This window comes from Rhinoderma darwinii, chromosome 8 (assembly GCF_050947455.1).
Source record: "Rhinoderma darwinii isolate aRhiDar2 chromosome 8, aRhiDar2.hap1, whole genome shotgun sequence".
Lineage (NCBI taxonomy): Eukaryota > Metazoa > Chordata > Amphibia > Anura > Rhinodermatidae > Rhinoderma > Rhinoderma darwinii.
Window position 1 is genome coordinate 32,479,055 of NC_134694.1, and position 20,178 is coordinate 32,499,232.

A 20,178-nucleotide genomic window follows, 5' to 3' on the forward strand; every position below is an offset into this window, starting at 1 on the left:
CCCAGGCCCCCACCTTTCACGTGAATGAGCTGTGATGTCACACAGGTGTGCACGGGGATGTTTAAAAGGACAAACGGTCCCAAAGTTTTTTCTCTTTGTTCCTGCTCCCTGGCTCCACTAAGGGCCTCCTCTTCCCTCCTGGCCTGCTCCTGCCTCATGGCCCTGATAGCCCCACACCAACTCGGACCACATGGACTACTAAGTATCCACGTGTAGCAGCAGCTACACGTTATGCTCTCCCCCTCCTTACTTTAACCCTTTCCTAAGTTAACCCTTTATCCTCCTGCTATCCCTGGTAACCCTTGCTATTAACCCTTATAGTATAGGGAAAGTTATATTAGGAGGGAGTGAGACAGAAATAGTGAGCGTGTATTGGATTGTAACGTAACTGTATTCATATGTATGTTTAGATAAGTGGGTGGCGGTATAATTAGGATTATGATATCATGTTTATACTGTACTACGTATAGTGTGAGTATACTCCGTATATATTAACGTGTTATATGTATTGGGGTATACTGATACTATACGGTGATCAGTTACTGTGTTCTGTGCTTAGTTGGTGTATTTTAGATATAAGTGTGATTATTGTTAGTAATAAATATTACCCTTTATTTACTATACAATTGTATTTATTGTGCGGTCATATTCTGTAGAAGCAAAAAGCAAAACAAAGCAAGTAGACGTTAGTATAAGGAAAAGGTAGGGGAACTAGGAATAACCCTAGTGACCCTGATTATAAAGGGGGTAGTAATAGTGGGCGACCAAGTAGGTGAAACCCAGCTATTATACCAGCCCTTTTACACACGTGGGTGAGTGTGTAGTGAGTATTGAGTATATATATATTATTATATAATATATATATAGCCCTTTTTCAATTACATTAAAACTTAAAAAAGTATTTTTTTCAGATTTGCCATTTTTGCGGCAAAATCGCAGCTTTTCTGCCGCAAAAATCAATGAACTCATTGGGGAAAAACTAGAACAAAAGTGTGACGATTCCGCAGCAAATGCACTGCTGGTCAATGTATGCACTTTTTCCTCAGCTTTTTTTACCCACAGCCTGTGGATGAGATATATTCAAATCTCAGCCACTTTGCTGCTACTGTAATCCACAGCTAATCTGCCCATTGTGAACATACCCTAAGGAGCCGGAAAATTCATGCCTACAAGCTCCTGAGATGTAAATCCAGGACTGATCAATGCATTTGGCTATGGAAAGTGTCATAGTTAGTGGCACCAACATATATATAATTGTGTGATAACTTTTCTAGAAAAGTAAGAACAAACATACAGTTTGCAGTTATGAAAAAGCAGCAAGAAATGTATGTCGTAGCTATTGTCTAAAACAAATATTTTCCATCCCGATATGAAAATGTCTGCCATGCCATTAGCAGGACAAATTGAACAGACCCATACAGGTGTAGCAGTGCTCACCGTGCTTTTTAGAGGACTGCAGATAAATCTACATTCCCTTACGTTCTATCAGCAGCACAATAATGGGGGTATTTCTGCCCTTGTGTAAGACTGATGTAATTTTTAATTTTATCTAACTAAACACTAATTAACTAGAGCCCCCTGACCCTATAAAAGGACATCTAGCTCCACCCTCCCACCTTGTGTTTTTTCTGTCCTGTGTGGACTTGGATATATGGGTTGCTCTACCAATATAGGAGAAAGCAGTCTGTGTAAGGTCAGACAACATAACATCAGGCAGGTACCCGATCAAAACCCCTTCTTAGTGAAGTGGGAAAGATCTTGACATGGACAGAGTTGAACCTACCCATCTGTCTGCTGTACGTATTCAAGGCTCCATCAACATTATTGCCGACCGGCTGAGTCGAGGTCTAGCAGTCCAAGGAGAATTGTCTCTGAATCTTGAGATCTTCAAGCAGATTACCAGGATGTGGGGAGTGCCAGAGAATGATCTCATGGGAAACAGGTTCAGCGCCAAGGTGGAAACATTTCTCTCCTTTTATCAGGGTGACAATTCCTTGGCAGTGGATGCCCTGTCCATCCCTAGGAGGTTCAAGTTGGACTTAATTTTCCCTCTGGTTTCCTTGATACCTAGGGCATTGATGAAAATCAGGCAAGACAAGGCCACGGTAAAAGCCATTATACCATTCTGGCCACAGAGGTTATGGTTTTCCCAACTTATTCAGATGAGTCGAGGGTGTTACTAGAAACTTCCCCAGTGCAGAACTTGGTGCCTCAAAGTGCTCAACTCTGCCAGGACCTGAAGAGATTCAACCAGACATCCTGAAGATTGACCAACCCCTATTATAATCTAAGGGGCTCTCCCAAAAATTTATAAAGACCTGCTAATAGTCCAGGTCTGAATCTTCCAAGAAGACTTACACGAGTGTCGAATGGATCTTTTCAGCTTGGTATTCCACTTAAAGAATGGATAGTTCCAACCCCGTGGATTAACAACATCCTACACTTCCTGCAGGAAGGATTTGAAAAAGGAGTCCATCGACATTGAAGGTCCAAATTTAAACCACCTTTTTGGGTAAGATCCTTGTAGCAAAAGACCTTGGTGAAAAGGTTCCTAAAACAGTCTGCTAAAATGAGACCTGCCATCCTCAGACCTGTGGCAAAATGGGACTTTGCTTTAGTCCTAAGTGGTTTATGGTCATCTACCTCTGAACCTCTGGAAGAGGTCCCACATAATTACCTACCCTAAAAGGTTATTTCCTCCTGGTCATAACCAGGTGCAGACACAGCCCCCATGCTCTCCAATAGTTTATCATGGCACACCATGTTGTGTCTCTCCAACAATACATAAGTAACTGTGAGCCATTGTCTCAGTCCCTTACATGCAATGTACTGGGCCCCCCTGGGCAGCTGCACAGTTTTCACATGTGGTATGTCTGCACCTGACTATAACTTCTATCAAGAGAATAGGGGAGCTTCAAGCGCATAAGTGGATCCATACATCAGATTCTTCTCCATGACATGGTCTTGCTAAGGCTACTGCCAAACTTCACTCCTAAAGTTCCCTCATTTGTAACCTGTAATCAGGTCAGCTCCCTTCCAATGTTCTGGCATGAGTCTTCCACTTATGACGAATGTAATCTGAGATCTATTTAGCTTGGAGTAAAAGAACAGGAAGGTTCAGAATTTATTAATTGTTTCCTGAAAGAAACAAAGGCTTAAAATCCACCGAACTTACCCTGGGTAGATGAAGTTAAGGGACCAGTAGACTGGCTTACATTGTTAGAACTCTGATCCACCAAATTTTTCTAGAGCCCACTATATAAGAGCAGCATCCACCTCTTGGGCTGAATAAAGTCTGATCCCGCTGGATCAGATTTGCTGTGCAGCTTAGAGCTCACACTAAATATTATCAACCATTACATGCTGAATTTTTGATTCTCGGAGAAGACGGCTATTGAGCAGTCAATTTTGAATTCTACCAAACACGAGGGCTCTCCCTATGGGGTTAGTTCTTGCTAAATCCCCACCCTAATTAAGGCTACTACTTTATAATAAACACAAGGTCGGAGGAGCTAGACGTCCTTTTGTAGGCAGGGGGCTCTAATTAATTAGTATTTAATTTGATTAAATAAAAAATTCCATCTGTCCCACTAGTACACTAATACCCAATTATTGTGCTGCTGGTAGGACTAAGGAGAAACAGATTAATGATAGAAAGATAAAGGAAGTATATACAGATCCTTGTCATGTGCTCATTTCTCAGATGTTCAGTTGTAACATGTATGGCCTACTTTATACAACCCTATGATCATGATTCACCATACAAACATTTAGAATTACAATATATTCAGAAGAGTGTGTACCTGTTAGGGAGCTGTTAGATTTCTGCTTATGACACTTTTCTTTTTCTTTTCTTGGTTTTGAAATAATTCTGAGCTTTAAGCTTCCTTTGCCACTCACATCACTGTTCTCCTAATTGCAGTAAATATTAATATATAATAATTATAATACATACATGGTTATATGGCATGGCTGGATGACAACAAAAATCTGTCTAATTCATGTTATGTTGCTAGGAAGGCGACGGAACCTCTGTGAGTAAGTTGCCAGCTGACCTAATTTCACCCATTTCACCCCTTAATGACCAGGCCTTTTTTGGCCTCAATGACCAAGGATGTTTTTTTTCACTGTTGCATTCCAAGAGTCATAACTTTTTTATTTTCTCGTCAACATAGCCGTATAAGGGCATGTTTTTTGCTAAACTAATTGTATTTTTCATTTGCACCATTTTTGGGTGCATATAATATATTGATTAACTTTTATTAACTTTATTTTAGGAGGGAATTGAAAATAAACAGGTATTACAGCATTGTTTGTCGCATTTTAAATTTACGCCGTTCACCATGCAGCATAAATAGCATGTTACCTTTATTCTATGGGTCGGCTCAATTACGGTGATACCAAATATGTAAAAGTTTTATGTGTTTACCTACGTTTGCACAATAAAAACCCTTTTAAAAAAAATTACTTGTTTTTGCATCTCCGCATTCCAAGAGCCGTCACGTTTTTATTTTTCCGTTGACTTAGCAATATGTGGGCTTATTTTTTGCGGGACAAGGTGTAGTTTTCATTGCTTTGGTGTCGTTTTTTTGGGGTATATGAGACTTATTGATTAACTTTTATTTAGTTTTTTTGGGGGGTGAATGAAAAAAAGGAATTTTGACGTTGGAATTTTTTTTTGTGTGTGTTTTTGGACACCGTTCACCCGGAGGTTTAATTAATGTATTAAATTCATTGTTTGAGTCATTATGAGCACTGCTATAGCATATATGTGTATGTTTTATTTTTTATTTTTTTACCCTTTTACTAAATAAAACCACTTTTTATGGAAAAGAAAATATTTAACTTTTACTCTAATCTTTTTTTTTTTTTTTCATAAACTTTATTTAACGGTTTTTAAAAAAAATTCTTATTCCCACTATGGGACTTCACTTTGCGATCTTCTGATCGCAGATATAATGCTTTGGTATACAGTGTAAAACTGACAGACAATCTATTAGGCCATGCCTCTGGCAGTTACTGATGACAGGCCTGGGGCAGGGACGTAACTAGGAAAGACTGGGCCCCATTGCAAACTTTTGACTGGGGCCCCCCCTCCCCTGGGTGTCACACAAACCCCCCCCTTGTAGATAGTGCCTTTTTTACAGCCCCCCTGTAGATAACGCCATACAGCCCCCCTGTAGATAGCGCCATACAGTCCTCCCTGTAGATAGCGCCATACATCCCCTCTAGATAACACCATACAGCCCCCCCTGTAGATAACGCCATACAGCCCCCCCTGTAGATAACGCCATACAGCCCCCTGTAGATAACGCCATACAGCCCCCCTGTAGATATCTACAAAGGGGGCTGTATGGCGTTATCTACAGGGGAGGATGTATGGCGCTATCTACAGAGGGGGCTGTATGGCGTTATCTACAGGGGGGGCTGTATGGCGTTATCTACAGGGGGCTGTATGGCGCTATCTACAGGGGGGCTGTATGGCGTTATCTACAGGGGGGGTCTGTATGGCGTTCCCTACAGGGGGTCTGTATGGCGTTCCCTACAGGGGGTCTGTATGGCGTTCCCTACAGGGGGTCTGTATGGCTTTATCTACAGGGTTGACTGCATGACGTTATCTACAGGGGGTCTGTATGGCGTTATCTACAGGGGGTCTGTATGGCGTTATCTACAGGGGGTCTGTATGGCGTTCCCTACAGGGGGGGGTCTGTAGGGAACGCCATACAGTCCCCCCATGTAGGGAACGCCATACAGCCCCCCCTGTAGGGAACTCCATACAGACCCCCCTGTAGGGAACTCCATACAGACCCCCCTGTAGGGAACGCCATACAGCCCCCCCTGTAGGGAACGCCATACAGACCCCCCCTGTAGGGAACGCCTTACAGCCCCCCCCTGTAGGGAACGTCTTACAGCCCCCCTGTAGGGAACGCCATACAGACCCCCCCCTGTAGGGAACGCCTTACAGGGTCCCCAACCCCCCAAAAAAATGCGACCTACAGTGTGAAAAGACAAAAGACATGTATCCCCTATCCACAGGATAGGGGATACATGTGTGATCGCTGGCAGCGATAGGGAGGACAGGGGACCGAAATTCCCCCCAAGTTCTCCATGACTAACCTCTGACTTCCGGCGTCTGCGCAGCTCAATAAAATGAAAGGAGCGCTGGTCACGCATGCGCACAAGCACGACCGGCGCTCCATTCATTTCTACGGAGCTGCCGTCACAGACCCCGGAAGTCCGAGGTTTGTGATGGAGAACTTCAGGGGACTTTCAGTCCCCCGTTCTCCCTATCGCTGCCAGCGATCACACATGTATCCCCTGTCCTGTGTATATCCTGTGGATAGGGGATACATGTATTTTGTTTAATGGCAGAGCGGGGAGATACCTCCCTGCTGTGTCGTAGTGTTCAGTGGCGTCGCACTGTAGCAGCCATAGTGGTTGCTAGCGGAGCCTCCGGCCATGGCGGGGGCCCGTGCCGGCGGGCGACACGGGCCCCCTCATGCCGCGGGCCCCGTAGCAGCCGCTACGGCTGCTACTGCGGTAGTTACGCCACTGACCTGGGGGCCTTTGTTAGCCATTGGCGCCCCGTGATCACATCGTGGGGGTGCCGGTGGGGTGACAGAGGGAGCTTCCTCCCAATGCAAACACCTTAGATGTCGGTTGTCGCTATTGACCACGGCATCTAAGGGGTTAAACCGTGGCAATCCGAGTACTCTCCAATTCCGGCAGTTGTGGCAGGAGCCTGGCTGTGTATAACAGCCGTGCTCAATGCCGCTGACCTCGTGGGTACAGTGGTTCGTGGGTATAGTGACAAGATCCGAATGACTGATATATCCGTCACGATGCGGGAACTAGCACCTGCTTGTGGCGGATAAATCCGTCGTTAAGGGGTTAAAGGGGTATTACTGTTTCAGCAAATAAAATTTAATTCTTTGTATTATAAAAGGTTATACAACTTCCAATATACTTTCTGCATCAATTCTTCATGGTTTCCAAGATCTCTGCTTGGAAAAGAACCTTCATTGTTTACTGTCAGTGGCTTAAAATCTGTCCTGGTCACGTGATGATCACAATCGCGCACAACTTTTTATTAGAAACAGCTCTGACCTAAAATATCTGAGCACCTGTGTGTACATCACATGGCCAGAACAGATCTTTAGTCACCGGAAGTAAACAATGAACCAATGACCATTCCTATTAATTAAAAGCAAGCAGAGATCATAAAAAAATGTATACTGAAAAAATTGTATGGCTGTTTACTATACATTAATTAACCTTTATTTGCTGAAAACACTATACTCTTTTAACCCCTTAAGGCCGCAGCCAGTTTTCATGAGACATAACTTTTTATTTTTCCGTGGACATAGCCATATGAGGGTTTGTTTTTCGCAGGATGAGTTGTATTTTTAATGGTTCCTTATAATGTACTGAGAAACTTTTTTTAGGGGGCTTTGATTTTACGGCGTTCCCCACTTGGTAAATATGACATGCTAACTTTATTCTGCAGGTCAATACGATTACACCGATTCTCATAATAAGCCATGCCTCTGGCAGGGCTTAACAGAAAGACCAAGGTGGCAGACCAAAGGGGCTTTATTAGGCTCTGGCTGCCATGACAACCAAATGCGACCCACGATCGCTGGCTTAGATGACCTGCAGGGTCCTTTTACACCGGCCAATATTGGCCCAAAAAACGAGCATGAATGAAACAGCTCGTTTTCTCCTTTCACTTGGAACTATGTATGGGGACGAGCGCTCGTTACTACGATCGCTCATCCCCATACATTTCTATCATGTCGGCAGCACATCTCCCTGTTCACAGGGAGATATGCTACCGGCAAAGATAATATTTTGTGCTGCATAAACTATGTCATCAGCTGATGAACGAACGTTTGCTTGTTCGTCGGCCTGTTTATAAACGAGGGTTTGCCCGATCATTGGCCTGTGTAAAAGGGCCTTTATTGGTTAAACGGCCGAGACTGGAGTTATCTCCGATCCTGACTGCTAGACCATTGTGACACCTGCTGCGTATGGAGGGGGCTGAGCTCTTGAGCCCACTCCATACTTCCCCTTCCTACATCTGCCGTACATATAAAGAGTACCTATCATTAGATGTTTTTGTACATAATTAGGGGAAAGTTCCTCAAGCCTAGATATTTCTATGCTTTAGACTATTTGTAGCCCTCTATTCTGTCTTATCAATATTTGTATTGCAAAATTTGTAACCAACTATTACATACTATTTACAGTGCTGGTGTCCTCTTATGTGACAGACTGAGCCACCCAGGTGCCAGGGCTTGGTGGCGCAACTAAAACCTCTGTACCCTCCATAGTTATACCCCTTTCCCCAGAATTGAGCACAATTACTATTGGAGACTACCTGAACTTTAGCATAGTGGAATCAAAAACGCCACTAAAACAACTCACTGCATCCAACAATTCTGCGATTGGCGAAATGACTGGGAAAACCATTTTTAAGTTGATGGGGAAAAAAGCACCCCAGGGGCTCTCTTCAGCAACTCTCATTAAAGAGACTTTCTGGGACCAGTGGATATTTGCCTTTCCATAAATCTTTGTATAATGAAGAAAAAAAAGAAAAAACTTGCTAGTACAGATCATGTGACTGTATGCTAACAATACTGCAACATGTGAATAAAGCCTTATGCAGTTTTTTATGTCCGTTTACCTATTATGATGTATTCATCATGTGTATTTTTATCTTCCTTGTGAAATTTACTTCAGTGGTGTCCATAGAAAAGATTGGGCCCCATACCAAAAATCACAATGGGCCCTTCTTGATGGCCTCAGGTTTTACCACCCAGGACAGATGGACCTGGTGTTTGTTTTCCCCTCAATGCCCTCTCAATTGACCCATGCCATACACTTGGGTCAATTCTTCACCCCTTGTTTGCTAGTAATTCATGAAATTAAAAATTCAGGCAAAAACTAATTATATGAATTTTTTGGCCTTCATTCCAGTTTCAATTGACATGTGTAAATGTGATTTATAGCATAGTAATAACTATGTATTTAACAAAAAAGTACAATACCCAGTCAGACGGCCCTTACCTCTACAGCTGATTTAATGATGTGTGCTATCCAATGGATATCAGCTAATTTCTGCAAGTCTTGACTCACTCCATTAATAGCACAGAGTAGACCTTCCTCTTCCTGGGGAGATTCCCAGTGCTAAAGATAATCATAAAAAGAAGCATTAAATGTTAAATATAATTTTTCATTTACAGTGAAACCTCTTTGCGACAACCATGCAAAGTTGCACAAAAAAATGGTCTTTATGAGGGCGGTCCTCTAAAAGACAGAAGTATAAAGAATGCTGGTTAAAGTTAAAGAGAGCTATAAATCCCTAGTAAGGCCACATCTTGAATATGGAATTCATGAGACATTGTGTGTGGGGAAAATGTGCATCAATATAAGAAAGTTTTTTTTTACAGTGAGAGTAGTCAAACTATTGAATTCTCTACCCCAAGAGGTAGTAATGGCAGATAGTATGTCAGCATTTAAAAAAGGACTAGATGTTTTTTTTACTGACCAATGGCATTGACGGTTGTAATTATTCTAGCAATGAATGACGTGTAATTAAATGAGAAAGGTTGAATTTGATGGACCTGTGTCTTTTTTTAACCTATGTAACTATGTATAGAAACAGGAGAGTCACAGATATAAGATCACTGCATAGTACTGTACAGTATCCTTCATTTTGAGTTCCCGGGAAAGATCCGCTCTCCTTCTCTGTCACCAGCATAACATTATTTTTGTCAGTTTCCACGCTTGTCAGTTACCAGAATGACTCCCCTATTCTTCTTAGTCCCTAGCATAGCCTCCTTCCTCAACAGTTCATTGCGCAGACGGAGCTCTGTTCACAAGCAGCAGCATGACGTCAGCTGCACACAGAGCTTGGCAACTGCCCTCCTTCTGCTCCCTCCCATCATCTAGTAAATAGCGCCTTTCTCCCCTGCACTGCAAATAGGTGATACATAGACGCTAACAAGAAGGAAGCAAAAGAAGTGATTCAAAGTTTGGCAGCTCCCTCCCCTCCTCGGTCTTCTTCCAGTCCTCTAATAGGCCTTAGCATTTTATTTCATGGTACACAGCTGTGCAGAGAAGAGTCTTTTAGGTGACATAGTTACATAGTTAGTACGGTTGATAAAAGACACATGTCCATCAAGTTCAACCAAGGGATGGGAAAAGGGAAGGGAAAAATTTCTACACATTGAAATAGTAGCTGAAGTTTTTTCGTTCTAGGAAATTATCTAAGCCTTTTTTAAAGCCATCTACTGTAGCTACTGTGACCAGCTCCTGTAGTAGACTATGCCATAGATTCACAGTTCTCACAGTAAAGAAGGCTTGTCGCCTCTTCAGATTGAACCTTTTTTTCTCCAGACGGAGGGAGTGCCCCCTTGTTTATTTAGGGCCTTTTACTTGGAACAGGATTTCAACATATTTTTTGTATGTGCCATTCATATATTTATATAAGTTAAGCATGTCCTCCCTTAGTCGTCTCTTTTCAAGGCTAAATATGTTTAATTCTTTTAATCTTTTCTCATAACTTAGATTCTCCATGCCCCTTATTAGTTTAGTTGCTCTTCTTTGTATTTTTTCCGACTCCAGGGCATCCTTTCTATGAACTAGAGCCCAGAACTGAACTGCATATTCTAGATGAGGCCTCACTAATGCTTTGTAAAGTGGTAATATTATATCCATGTTCCGCGAGTTCATGCCCCTTTTAATACACGACAATATCTTGCTGGCCTTAGAAGCAGCTGATTGACATTGCATGCTGTTGTTTAGTTTATGATCCACAAGTAGACCCAGATCCTTCTCAACAAGTGACTCTCCCAGTATAGCTCCCCCTAGAACATATGATGCATGCAGATTGTTGGTACCCAGATGCATAACTTTACATTTATCTACATTAAACCTCATTTGCCAAGTGGATGCCCAAACACTTAGTGTGTCCAAATCAGCTTGAAATTTACGAACATCTTCCATAGACTGAACATAGCTTAATGTCAACTGCAAAAATAGAAATAGTGCTATTAATCCCATCCTCTATATCATTAATAAATAAGTTGAATAATAGTGGTCCCACCACGGAACACTGGGGTACACCACATATAACCGGGGACCATTCAGAGTAGGAATCATTAACCACAATCCTTTGGATATGGTCCTTGAGCCAATTCTCAATCCAATTAAAAACGATACTTTCTAATCCTATAGTCCTTAATTTACCCATTAGGCGTCTATGAGGGATAGTGTCAAATGCCTTTGCAAAGTCCAAAAACGCTACATCCACAGCGGCCTCTTTGTCTAGGCCTCCGCTCACCTCTTCATAAAAACAAATCAGGTTGGTTTGATAACTGGTGTCCTTAGTAAAACCGTGCTGGCTGTTACTTATAATACAATTTTTTTTTTACAAAATCCTGCATATAGTCCCTCAATAAACCCTCAAACATTTTTCCCAAAATTGATGTTAAGCTAACTGGTCTATAATTACCTAGGGAAGACCTAGAACCCTTTTTGAAAATAGGCACCACATTTTCCATGCACCAGTCTCTTGGCACTATACCAGTCACTAGAGAATCTCTAAATATTATGAAAAGGAGGACAGAAATAACTGAACTAAGCTCTTTAAGAGCTCTAGGGTGTAACCCATCTGGTCCCGGGGCCGTGTGCACATTTATTTGATTTAACTTAGCTTGGACCATATCTACATTCAGCCAATTCAGTATATTAATTGATGTATTAACAGCACTGGCACCAACTACATCAGCTGCTCTTTTCTCTGTTGTATATACAGAGCTAAAGAACCCATTTAGTGACTCTGCCTAGTAACTGATTTAGTAACGCATGTGGTCTTTACAAAGCAGGTCAAAAATCTGTTTGAAATAGACAGAGGATCCTAAAAAGAATGTTTTGGACCCACTGTGTTGTTAATGGATTTGGCGTGGGGCTAAACTAGGGAGCGGAGTTTAAGGGATAGTCAGGTTTTCACACTTTAACGGCCAGACAGAAATGTGGACTTGGCTGATAGTATTCCCACATCGCTACCCCCAGAGAAGACTCTGTTGGCAATGGTCGACGTGGACAGGTGAGGTATAATAACAGCAGGCAATATGCAGAGTCGAGTATTAGCGTAGGTCAAGACAGGTGTCAAGTGTGCATTCACAGTTAGCAAAGCCAGAGGTCAGGGCAGGCGGCAGACGATCACCACGATTGACAGACAAATGGTCATAGCAGGCGGGAGGGAGACGAAGTCAAGTTCAGGCGGGATCAGTAACAGATAGTCCAAATACAATTCTTAGGAGAATACAACTGGCGAGTTAGAGTATGGATGTACCTACCCCTCGACGGCCGCGACCATGGATTTGTGATTGCTGGCCGACATCTCCTTCCTAGGAGACGCCAGCACTGACTTCCGCTCTGCTCTGCTGTGTCCCGAAGGGGGTACCCTTAAAGGGCCAGTGCGCGCACATGTAAATAGTTACCAATTAGCTCATGATCACCCTGGGCTATAAAAAGGGCTCTGCCCTTTCACTCCTTGCCTGAGCGTTGTTGTGTATACCCATGTTAGTCTTAGCAAATGGTCCCTTTGTGTTATCCTGTTTCCATTGTTCCCGTGCCCTGCTACCTGTATCCTGTATCCCATGCTGTATTTATTCCTGTGCCTTAGAGTGTTGGAGCCGTGTTGCTATCTTACACCACGTCTGGTGTCATCTGCCACACCTGATATCATCCGCCACGTGTGGCGTCATCTGCCTTCAAGTTCATCTGTGCCTAAGCCTCTGCTACTGTCTGGACTATCAAAGGTACTCTTGTACTAGGACTTTGTATAGACTGTTGTTTGGCCAGCTGCTACTCCGCTACGGCGGTGCGGCCTAGTGGGTCTGCATACCCCTAGATTGTGACAGTATGCTCAGGCCATGGACCCCGCCGGTCAACCCAAGACCATGACGACGTCACAAGTCATGCAGGCAGACATGCGAGACCTTCGGTCACGACAAGACCAACTCCTTCAGGCAGTGAACGCCATTGCACATTGGCTGGATGCGTAAACTGCAGTCGTTACAGCACCTGTTGCAGTTGTTCCTGCTGTTCCTCCTGCTACACCTCCTGTCAGTACCAGTGCTGACTCCCGATTCTCCCTGCCTCTACCTCCTTGCTATGTGTTTCCCCCACCAGTTGTTCCACCAGAGGAGCATATGCAAGTGGACCGGCCCAAATTGTCAGCCCAGGAGAAACAACGCAGACGCACTTCGGGACTTTGTGTGTATTGCAGCTTCAGACACCATGTTGTGTGTTTGTGTCCCCAGAAGCCAAAAAATTCCAGTGCTAGGATTGGTTGGAGAGACAACCAACTCGGAACGGTGCTAAATAAAAAAATCCTTTGCTAAACTGTCCATTCCCGTGACCATAGTGTCTCTGCCTATCTGGACTCATGGTCCGTGGCAAACTTCATCCAACAAGACCTAGTGGATCATCTCCAGTTGCCCACAATTCCTCTGGAGATGTCATTGGCTGTTGCGTCAGTGAATGGACTTCCTCTGCCGCCCGATCCGATCGTGTCTGAGACCAAGCCACTGAAGCTCCAAGTTGGAACCCTTCATATTGAACTGATTTAATTTCTTGTTTAGCCTAAAGCCGTCAATCCTGTTGTACTGGGTTTGCCTTGTCTCCAGTTACATGCCCCAGTACTGGACTGGAATTCCAGAGAGGTTCTCCAATGGGGCTCCAAATGTCTCCACCACTGTCTGTTACAGATCCATCCTGTCCAGCCTCGTCTGCCTCAGTCATTATCAGGATTACCTCCTCATTTCCCTCAGTTTTATGGACGTCTTCAGCAAGAAGGAGGCTGAGATACTTCCCCCACACCGGTCTTACGGCTGTCCAATTGAACTGGTTCCAAATGCTTCCCCTCTCCATGGACGGGTATATCCTCTCTCCTTGCCAGAGACTCAGTCTATGCCGGCCTATATCAAGGAGAATATAGAGAGGGGTTTCATACGAAAATCCTCCTCCCCGGCCAGGGCCAAGTTCTGTACATTCAGGATGAAAAAAATGCCACAGAGATGTGTAACTAACCAAAATCAATTGTGAATGTGATATAATTCACATTCGCCGCTACCTCCTCGCTATGACGGAGACACGAGGTCCTGCAGGGGATTTCTGAACCAGTGCCAGATCCACTTCAGACTATATGCAAAGGCCTTCTCCTTGGATATATCGCAAGGATCGCCTTCATAATCTTTCTCCTTTCTGGCAATGCCGTGGCATGGGTGAATCCCTTTTTGGAACATCAGGAACCAAAGACTCGTAACTTGCAGTATTGTTTACGGACTTCCCAATCTATATTTGAAGAACCTGGGAGAGTTTATTCTGCTGCTGCATCCCTGATGACCCTACACCAGGGAGACATCTCCGTGGGCGAGTATGCCATTCAGTTCCGTACCCTGGCTGCAGAACAACCAGAATATTCTGGCAGGGACTGTCATCTGGTATTAAAGACGAGCTTGCCGCTCGCAATCTACCACCTACCCTGGACGATCTCATTCTACTAGCCACCCGGGTTGACATGAGGATCCAGGAGCATTCCCAAGAGGTTCACTGTGAGAGAGGATTTCCTAGGCTGGTTTCTACTTTCCAGCAATCCCTACTGTCCTCTTCAGTCGTCCCACCAGAGGAGTCTATGCAGGTGGACCGGGCCAAATTATCTACCGAGGAGAGACAATGCAAACGCACTTCAGGACTTTGCCTGTATTGCGGCCTCGGAGGCCATGTTGCGCGTTTGTGTTCCCAGAAGCCAAAGAGACCCTAGTGCCTAGGGTTGGTTGGAGAGACAACCCCTCCAAGGTTGTATTCTCAGGAATACTGCCTGTGCCATGCGCATCACAGGAAAGACAGCAGGAGCTCAGGGAGTTAAATGCATGGCTTAAGTCTTGGTGTAGAGTAGAAGGCTTTGGGTTCCTAGAGCACTGGGCTGACTTTTCATTGGGGTACAAATTGTATTCTGCAGATGATTTGCACCTAAATGGAAGGGGCTCTTCTGCGCTGGGGGAGAGAATTCTAGCTGTGGTGGCGGAATATTTACACTAGGGCTGAGGAGGGAGGTCAATGTAGAAAATAAAGGTGTAGTTAGATTAGAGAGGGGTCAGACTATATTGGTGGATGAAGAAATGGACTGTGGGAAGAGGATTAGGGAACTGAATAAGGAGATCCATGTGTTACAAAACAACATTGAAGATAAATATTTCTGATACTAAAAAATTGGAAGGCAACTTAAAATGTATGTTCACAAATGCCGGAAGTCTAACAAGCAAAGTGGGGGAGCTGGAGGCATTGGTACTAGAGGAAAATATAGATATAGTTGATGTTGCTGAAACATGGCTAGTCTCTTCTCATGACTGGGCTGTAAATCTACAGGGTTTTACACTGTTTTGGAAAGACGGCAAATAAGAAAGGCGGTGGTGTATGTCTGTATGTGAGAAGTGATATGAAGGCGAGTGTGAAAGAGACAATAGTGGGTGAAGATTGTGAGGAAACAATGAAAAAATATTTTTTGTTGTAATCTATAGACCGACTAATATAACTGAGGAGCTAGAAGGTCAGCTATATAAACAGATGGAGCGGGCAGCACAGGGACGTACTGTAGTTTTAATGGGAGATTTAAATTTCCCAGATATTAATTGGTGTCATGGTTTGGCTTCAACTGTAAAGGGGAGAAATTTTCTAAACTTTTGCAGGATAATTTTATGGCCCAGTTTGTGGAAGACCCGACTAGAGGTGACGCTCTGTTGTATCTGGTAATTTCTAACAATGCAGAGCTTGTTGGGAATGTTACTGTTTGTGAAAACCTTGGTAACACAATATAGTTGAATTTACCTATATTGTAAAATACATACACAGGCTGGGAGGGCAAAAACACTTAATTTTAAGAAGACCAATTTCCCCAGGATGAGGGCTGCAATTCAGGATATAGACTGGGAAGAACTAATGTCAAATAATGGGACAAATGATAAATGGAAGATCTTAAAATCCACTTTGTATAATTACAGTGCAAAATGTACTCCTATAGGTAACAAGTATAAACGACTAAAATTAAACCCCACATGGCTTACACCTTCTGTAAAAAGTGCAATATATAACAATATATGACAAAAAAGGGCATTTGGAAAATATACATCTGAGGGTACAGCTCTAGCCTTTGAAAACTACAAGGAACTTAATAAAATTTGTAACTAAAAAAAGTCAGCAGGTGGCCAAAGATAGCAAAACAAATCCCCAAAAATTCTTCAAGTATATAAATGCAAAATATCCAAGTTCTGAACATGTAGGATCCCTAAATAGTGTTAATGGGGAGTTGGTCACAGCTGATCAAGAGAAGGCAGAGTTACTGAATGGGTTCTTTAGCTCTGTATATACAGAAGAAAGAGCAGCCGATGTAGTCGATGCCAGTGCTGTTAATACATCAATTAATATACTGAATTGGCTGAATGTAGATATGGTCCAAGCTAAGTTAAATAAAATAAATGTGAACAAGGACCAGATTGGCTACTCCCAAGAGCTCGTAAAGAACTTAATTTAGTTATTTCTGTTCCCCTGTTCATAATATTTAGAGATTCTCTAGTGACTGGTATAGTGCCAACGGACTGGCGCAGGGCAAATGTGGTGCCTATTTTCAAAAAGGTCTTCCCAGGGTAATTATAGACAAGTAAGCTTAACATGCATCTTTTGGAAAATGTTTGAGGGGCTCTTAAGGGATTTTATATAGAAGTATGTGACAAAAAAGTATTATAAGTTACAGCCAGCACGGATTTACTAAGGACAGAAGTTGTCAAACCAACCTGATTTGTTTTTCTGAAGAGGTGAGCAGAAGCCTGGACAGAGGAGCCGCTGTAGATGTAGTTTTTTTTGGACTTTACAAAGGCATTTGACACTGTCCCACATAGGCGCCTAATGGGTAAATTACGGTCTATAGGTTTAGAAAGTATAGTTTTTAATTGGATTGAGAATTGGCTCAAGGACCGTATCCAGAGAGTTGTGGTCAATGATTCTTACTCTGAATGGTCCCCGGTTATAAGGGGTGTACCCCAGGGTTCAGTGCTGGGACCCATATTATTCAACTTGTTTATTAATGATAAAAAGAATGGGATGAAAATTACTGTTTATATGTTTGCAGATGACATTCAGTGTATGGAAAATGCTTATAAATTACAAGCCGATTCGGACACACTGAGTTTTTGGGTATCCACTTGGCAAATGAGGTTTAATGTAGATAAATGTAAAGTTATGCATCTGTGTACCAACAATCCGCATGCAAATATGTCCTAGGGAGAGCTATACTGGGAGAGTCACTTGTTGAGTAGGATCTGCAAAGTCAATCAGCTGCTTCTAAGGCCAGCAAGATAATGTCGTGAATTGAAAGAGAGAGAGCAAAAAACACACGGTGCCACCTTGTGCAGGTCAATATGTTGGGTGGGTGAAGCAAGGGGGCAATTACCATGCTCACTTAGGTAGGGTGTATAAAACGTAAGGATAAATCCATAATGCTGCTGCCAGATCCGGATCGGTTCCCAGAAGGGACCGCTTGGTTAACGGAGAGAGAGGGAGAAAAAAATGGATCATATGGAAGCGCTGCTGCGTGGCGAAATTTGTAGAAATGACGGTGCAGTCCAGAATATAATAATATAATAATATAAGATCGTTTATTGCAATGAGTGGCTACGCGTTTCAACGCTGAACGAGCGTTTTCCTCAGGCCATGAGGAAGACGCTCGTTCAGCGTTGAAACGCGTAGCCACTCATTGCAATAAACGATCTTATATTATTATATTCTGGACTTCACCGTCATTTCTACAAATTTCGCCACGCAGCAGCGCCTCCATACGATCCATTTTTTTCTCCCTCTCTCTCCGTGAATTGAAAGAGGCATGGACTGGCGGGACAGGGATATAATATTACCACTTTACAAAGCATTAGTGTGGCCTCATCTAGAATATGCAGTTCAGTTCTGAGTAAAACAAAGTCCTATCATTTCTCCCATCCCTTCCCTTTGTCCCAACCCTTGGCTGTACTTGATGGACATATGCCTGACTGTAATTAATGCCATTATATTTAAATATACACATTTTCATTATACACAACGGTCAGTTCTTTGTTTATTACATTTTAACATATTGCAGTTTTCAGGAACCTACCTGCTTACTTCCCATGAAGGCTATGGTCTCAGTGTACAACGCCTTGACACTAATTGCCACATCAACTGCTGTGTTTCTGCTCAGCAACTACAGAAGGAAAATGAACATGTTAGTTAATAACTCGGTGTTACCTGAGCTAGTGTCAAAATATTTGGCACCCCAAGCTTATATAAAGTTATAGATTACATTTTCTTCTAATTTTACACTTCAAAATGTTCTTACATAAAGCATTCTTTTTTTTTCTATTCTTAAAGCAAAACTGTGGCTGACATTTTTTCTCCATATTATACTTCATCCCTTCCCCACGTACCTGGTTAGTACTGCCTTTTTGGCATTATAATATATTTTTTTTAAATAAGAATATGCACTAACAGCAACTTAATACTACACCCATGTTACTATAAAGTGATCACCTCCTTTGTGCTAAGGCTTTAGTTAATGTGTTAAAATGTTAGGTTGCCACTATATGCTCAGTATTGCACCAGACTCTGTTACAACCGTATGATGTCAAAACTACCTCTCTATGTAATAGACACAAAACAATACACAAAAATGTAAAGGCTAAAATAGAATTCATGCACTAATATATCCCCTTCCTGACCTGTGATGTACTATTACAATTATAGTAAGCGGGTAGTTCCTGCAAACCAACATATTAGACTGACATATTACACAGCCGACAACTTGCTCTAAGGCCTCATTTACACGAGCGTAATATACGCGCGTGCTTTTCACGCGTGTCGTACGCACCTATATTACTCTATGGGGCAGTTTAGACGATGCGTGAATTTTGTGCAGCGTGAGTGCGTTGCGTAAAACTCACGACATGTTCTATAATCGTGCGTTTTTCACGCAACACGCACCCATTGAAGTCAATGGGTGCGTGAAAACAACGCATGCCACACGGACGCTACTGCGTTGCATGCGCGAAAATCACGCAAGAGCTGTCAAAAGGATGAATGTAAACAGAAAAGCACCACGTGCTTTTCTGTTTACAAACATCCAAACGGAGTGTCAAATTAGAGATGAGCGCACCGAACTTCACCGGGTTCGGCCGAACTCGTTTTGACCGAACCCGGCAAAAAATGTTCGGGTACGCGACGTCAGGAGACAGTCACTGCCCACGGTGCTGAAAGACTTAAACTGTTTCAGCACCATGGACAGTGACTTTCGATCGCCATATACATATACGTGTAAAAAAAAACAGAAGTTCGGACTTACCGATAAGTCCCGGCTCCTTCCTCCAGTTCGACCTCCCGGGATGACAATTCAGGCCAAGTGACAGCTGCAGCCAATCACAGGCCAAGCACAGGCTGCAGCCAATCACAGGCTGCAGCGGTCTCATGGACTGCCGCGTCATCCTGGGAGGTGGGGCCGGATGACAAGAGAGGGACGCGTCACCAAGGCAACGGCCGGGAGACCGGACTGGAGGAAGCAGGCAGTTCATGGTAAGTTTGAACGTCTTTTTTTATTCACAGGTTGCTGTATATTGTGATCGGCATTCACTGTCGAGGGTGCTGAAAGAGTTACTGCCGATCAGTTAGCTCTTTCAGCACCTTGGACAGTGACGGGCGTCGACTAGCCTCATCTCTATGATGGCGGCTGCGCGTAAATCACGCAGCCGCGCATCATACACGGATGACACACGGAGCTGTCAAATGCCTTTTGCGCGCGCAAAACGCAGCGTTTTTTGCGCGCGCAAAACGCACACGCTCGTGTAAATCAGGCCTTAACGACCAAGATTGTAGAAAGATCGATCAATACCTGCTGCAACATCTAAGTGGTTGACAGAGGGAGGGGAAGATCGCGAGGTGCTGATGGGTTGCTATGGCAACTGGAGGCCTAATAATGGCCTTTCGGTTTGCCATGTATGGAAGCAGAGACAGAGCCTAATCGCCTGCCTGAAAATAACAGTTATAACATATCGCACTACATATATAGTACAATACATTATATCAGCAGAG

General features: G+C 43.3%; 1 protein-coding gene across 6 annotated transcripts in view; it reads right to left on the reverse strand.

The window, feature by feature from the left end:
- Nucleotides 1-20,178, reverse strand: part of LOC142659435 (diacylglycerol kinase eta-like) — a 257,916-nt gene that overhangs the window by 9,859 nt on the left and 227,879 nt on the right. For all 6 annotated transcript variants that reach the window (XM_075835574.1, XM_075835573.1, XM_075835568.1 and 3 more), the window contains 3 exons: nt 18,215-18,301; nt 9,070-9,189; nt 3,804-3,912 (listed from right to left, as the gene is read on the reverse strand). In XM_075835574.1, coding sequence (XP_075691689.1) covers nt 3,804-3,912; nt 9,070-9,189; nt 18,215-18,301 — 316 coding nt within the window. The remainder of the gene's footprint in view (nt 1-3,803; nt 3,913-9,069; nt 9,190-18,214; nt 18,302-20,178) is intronic.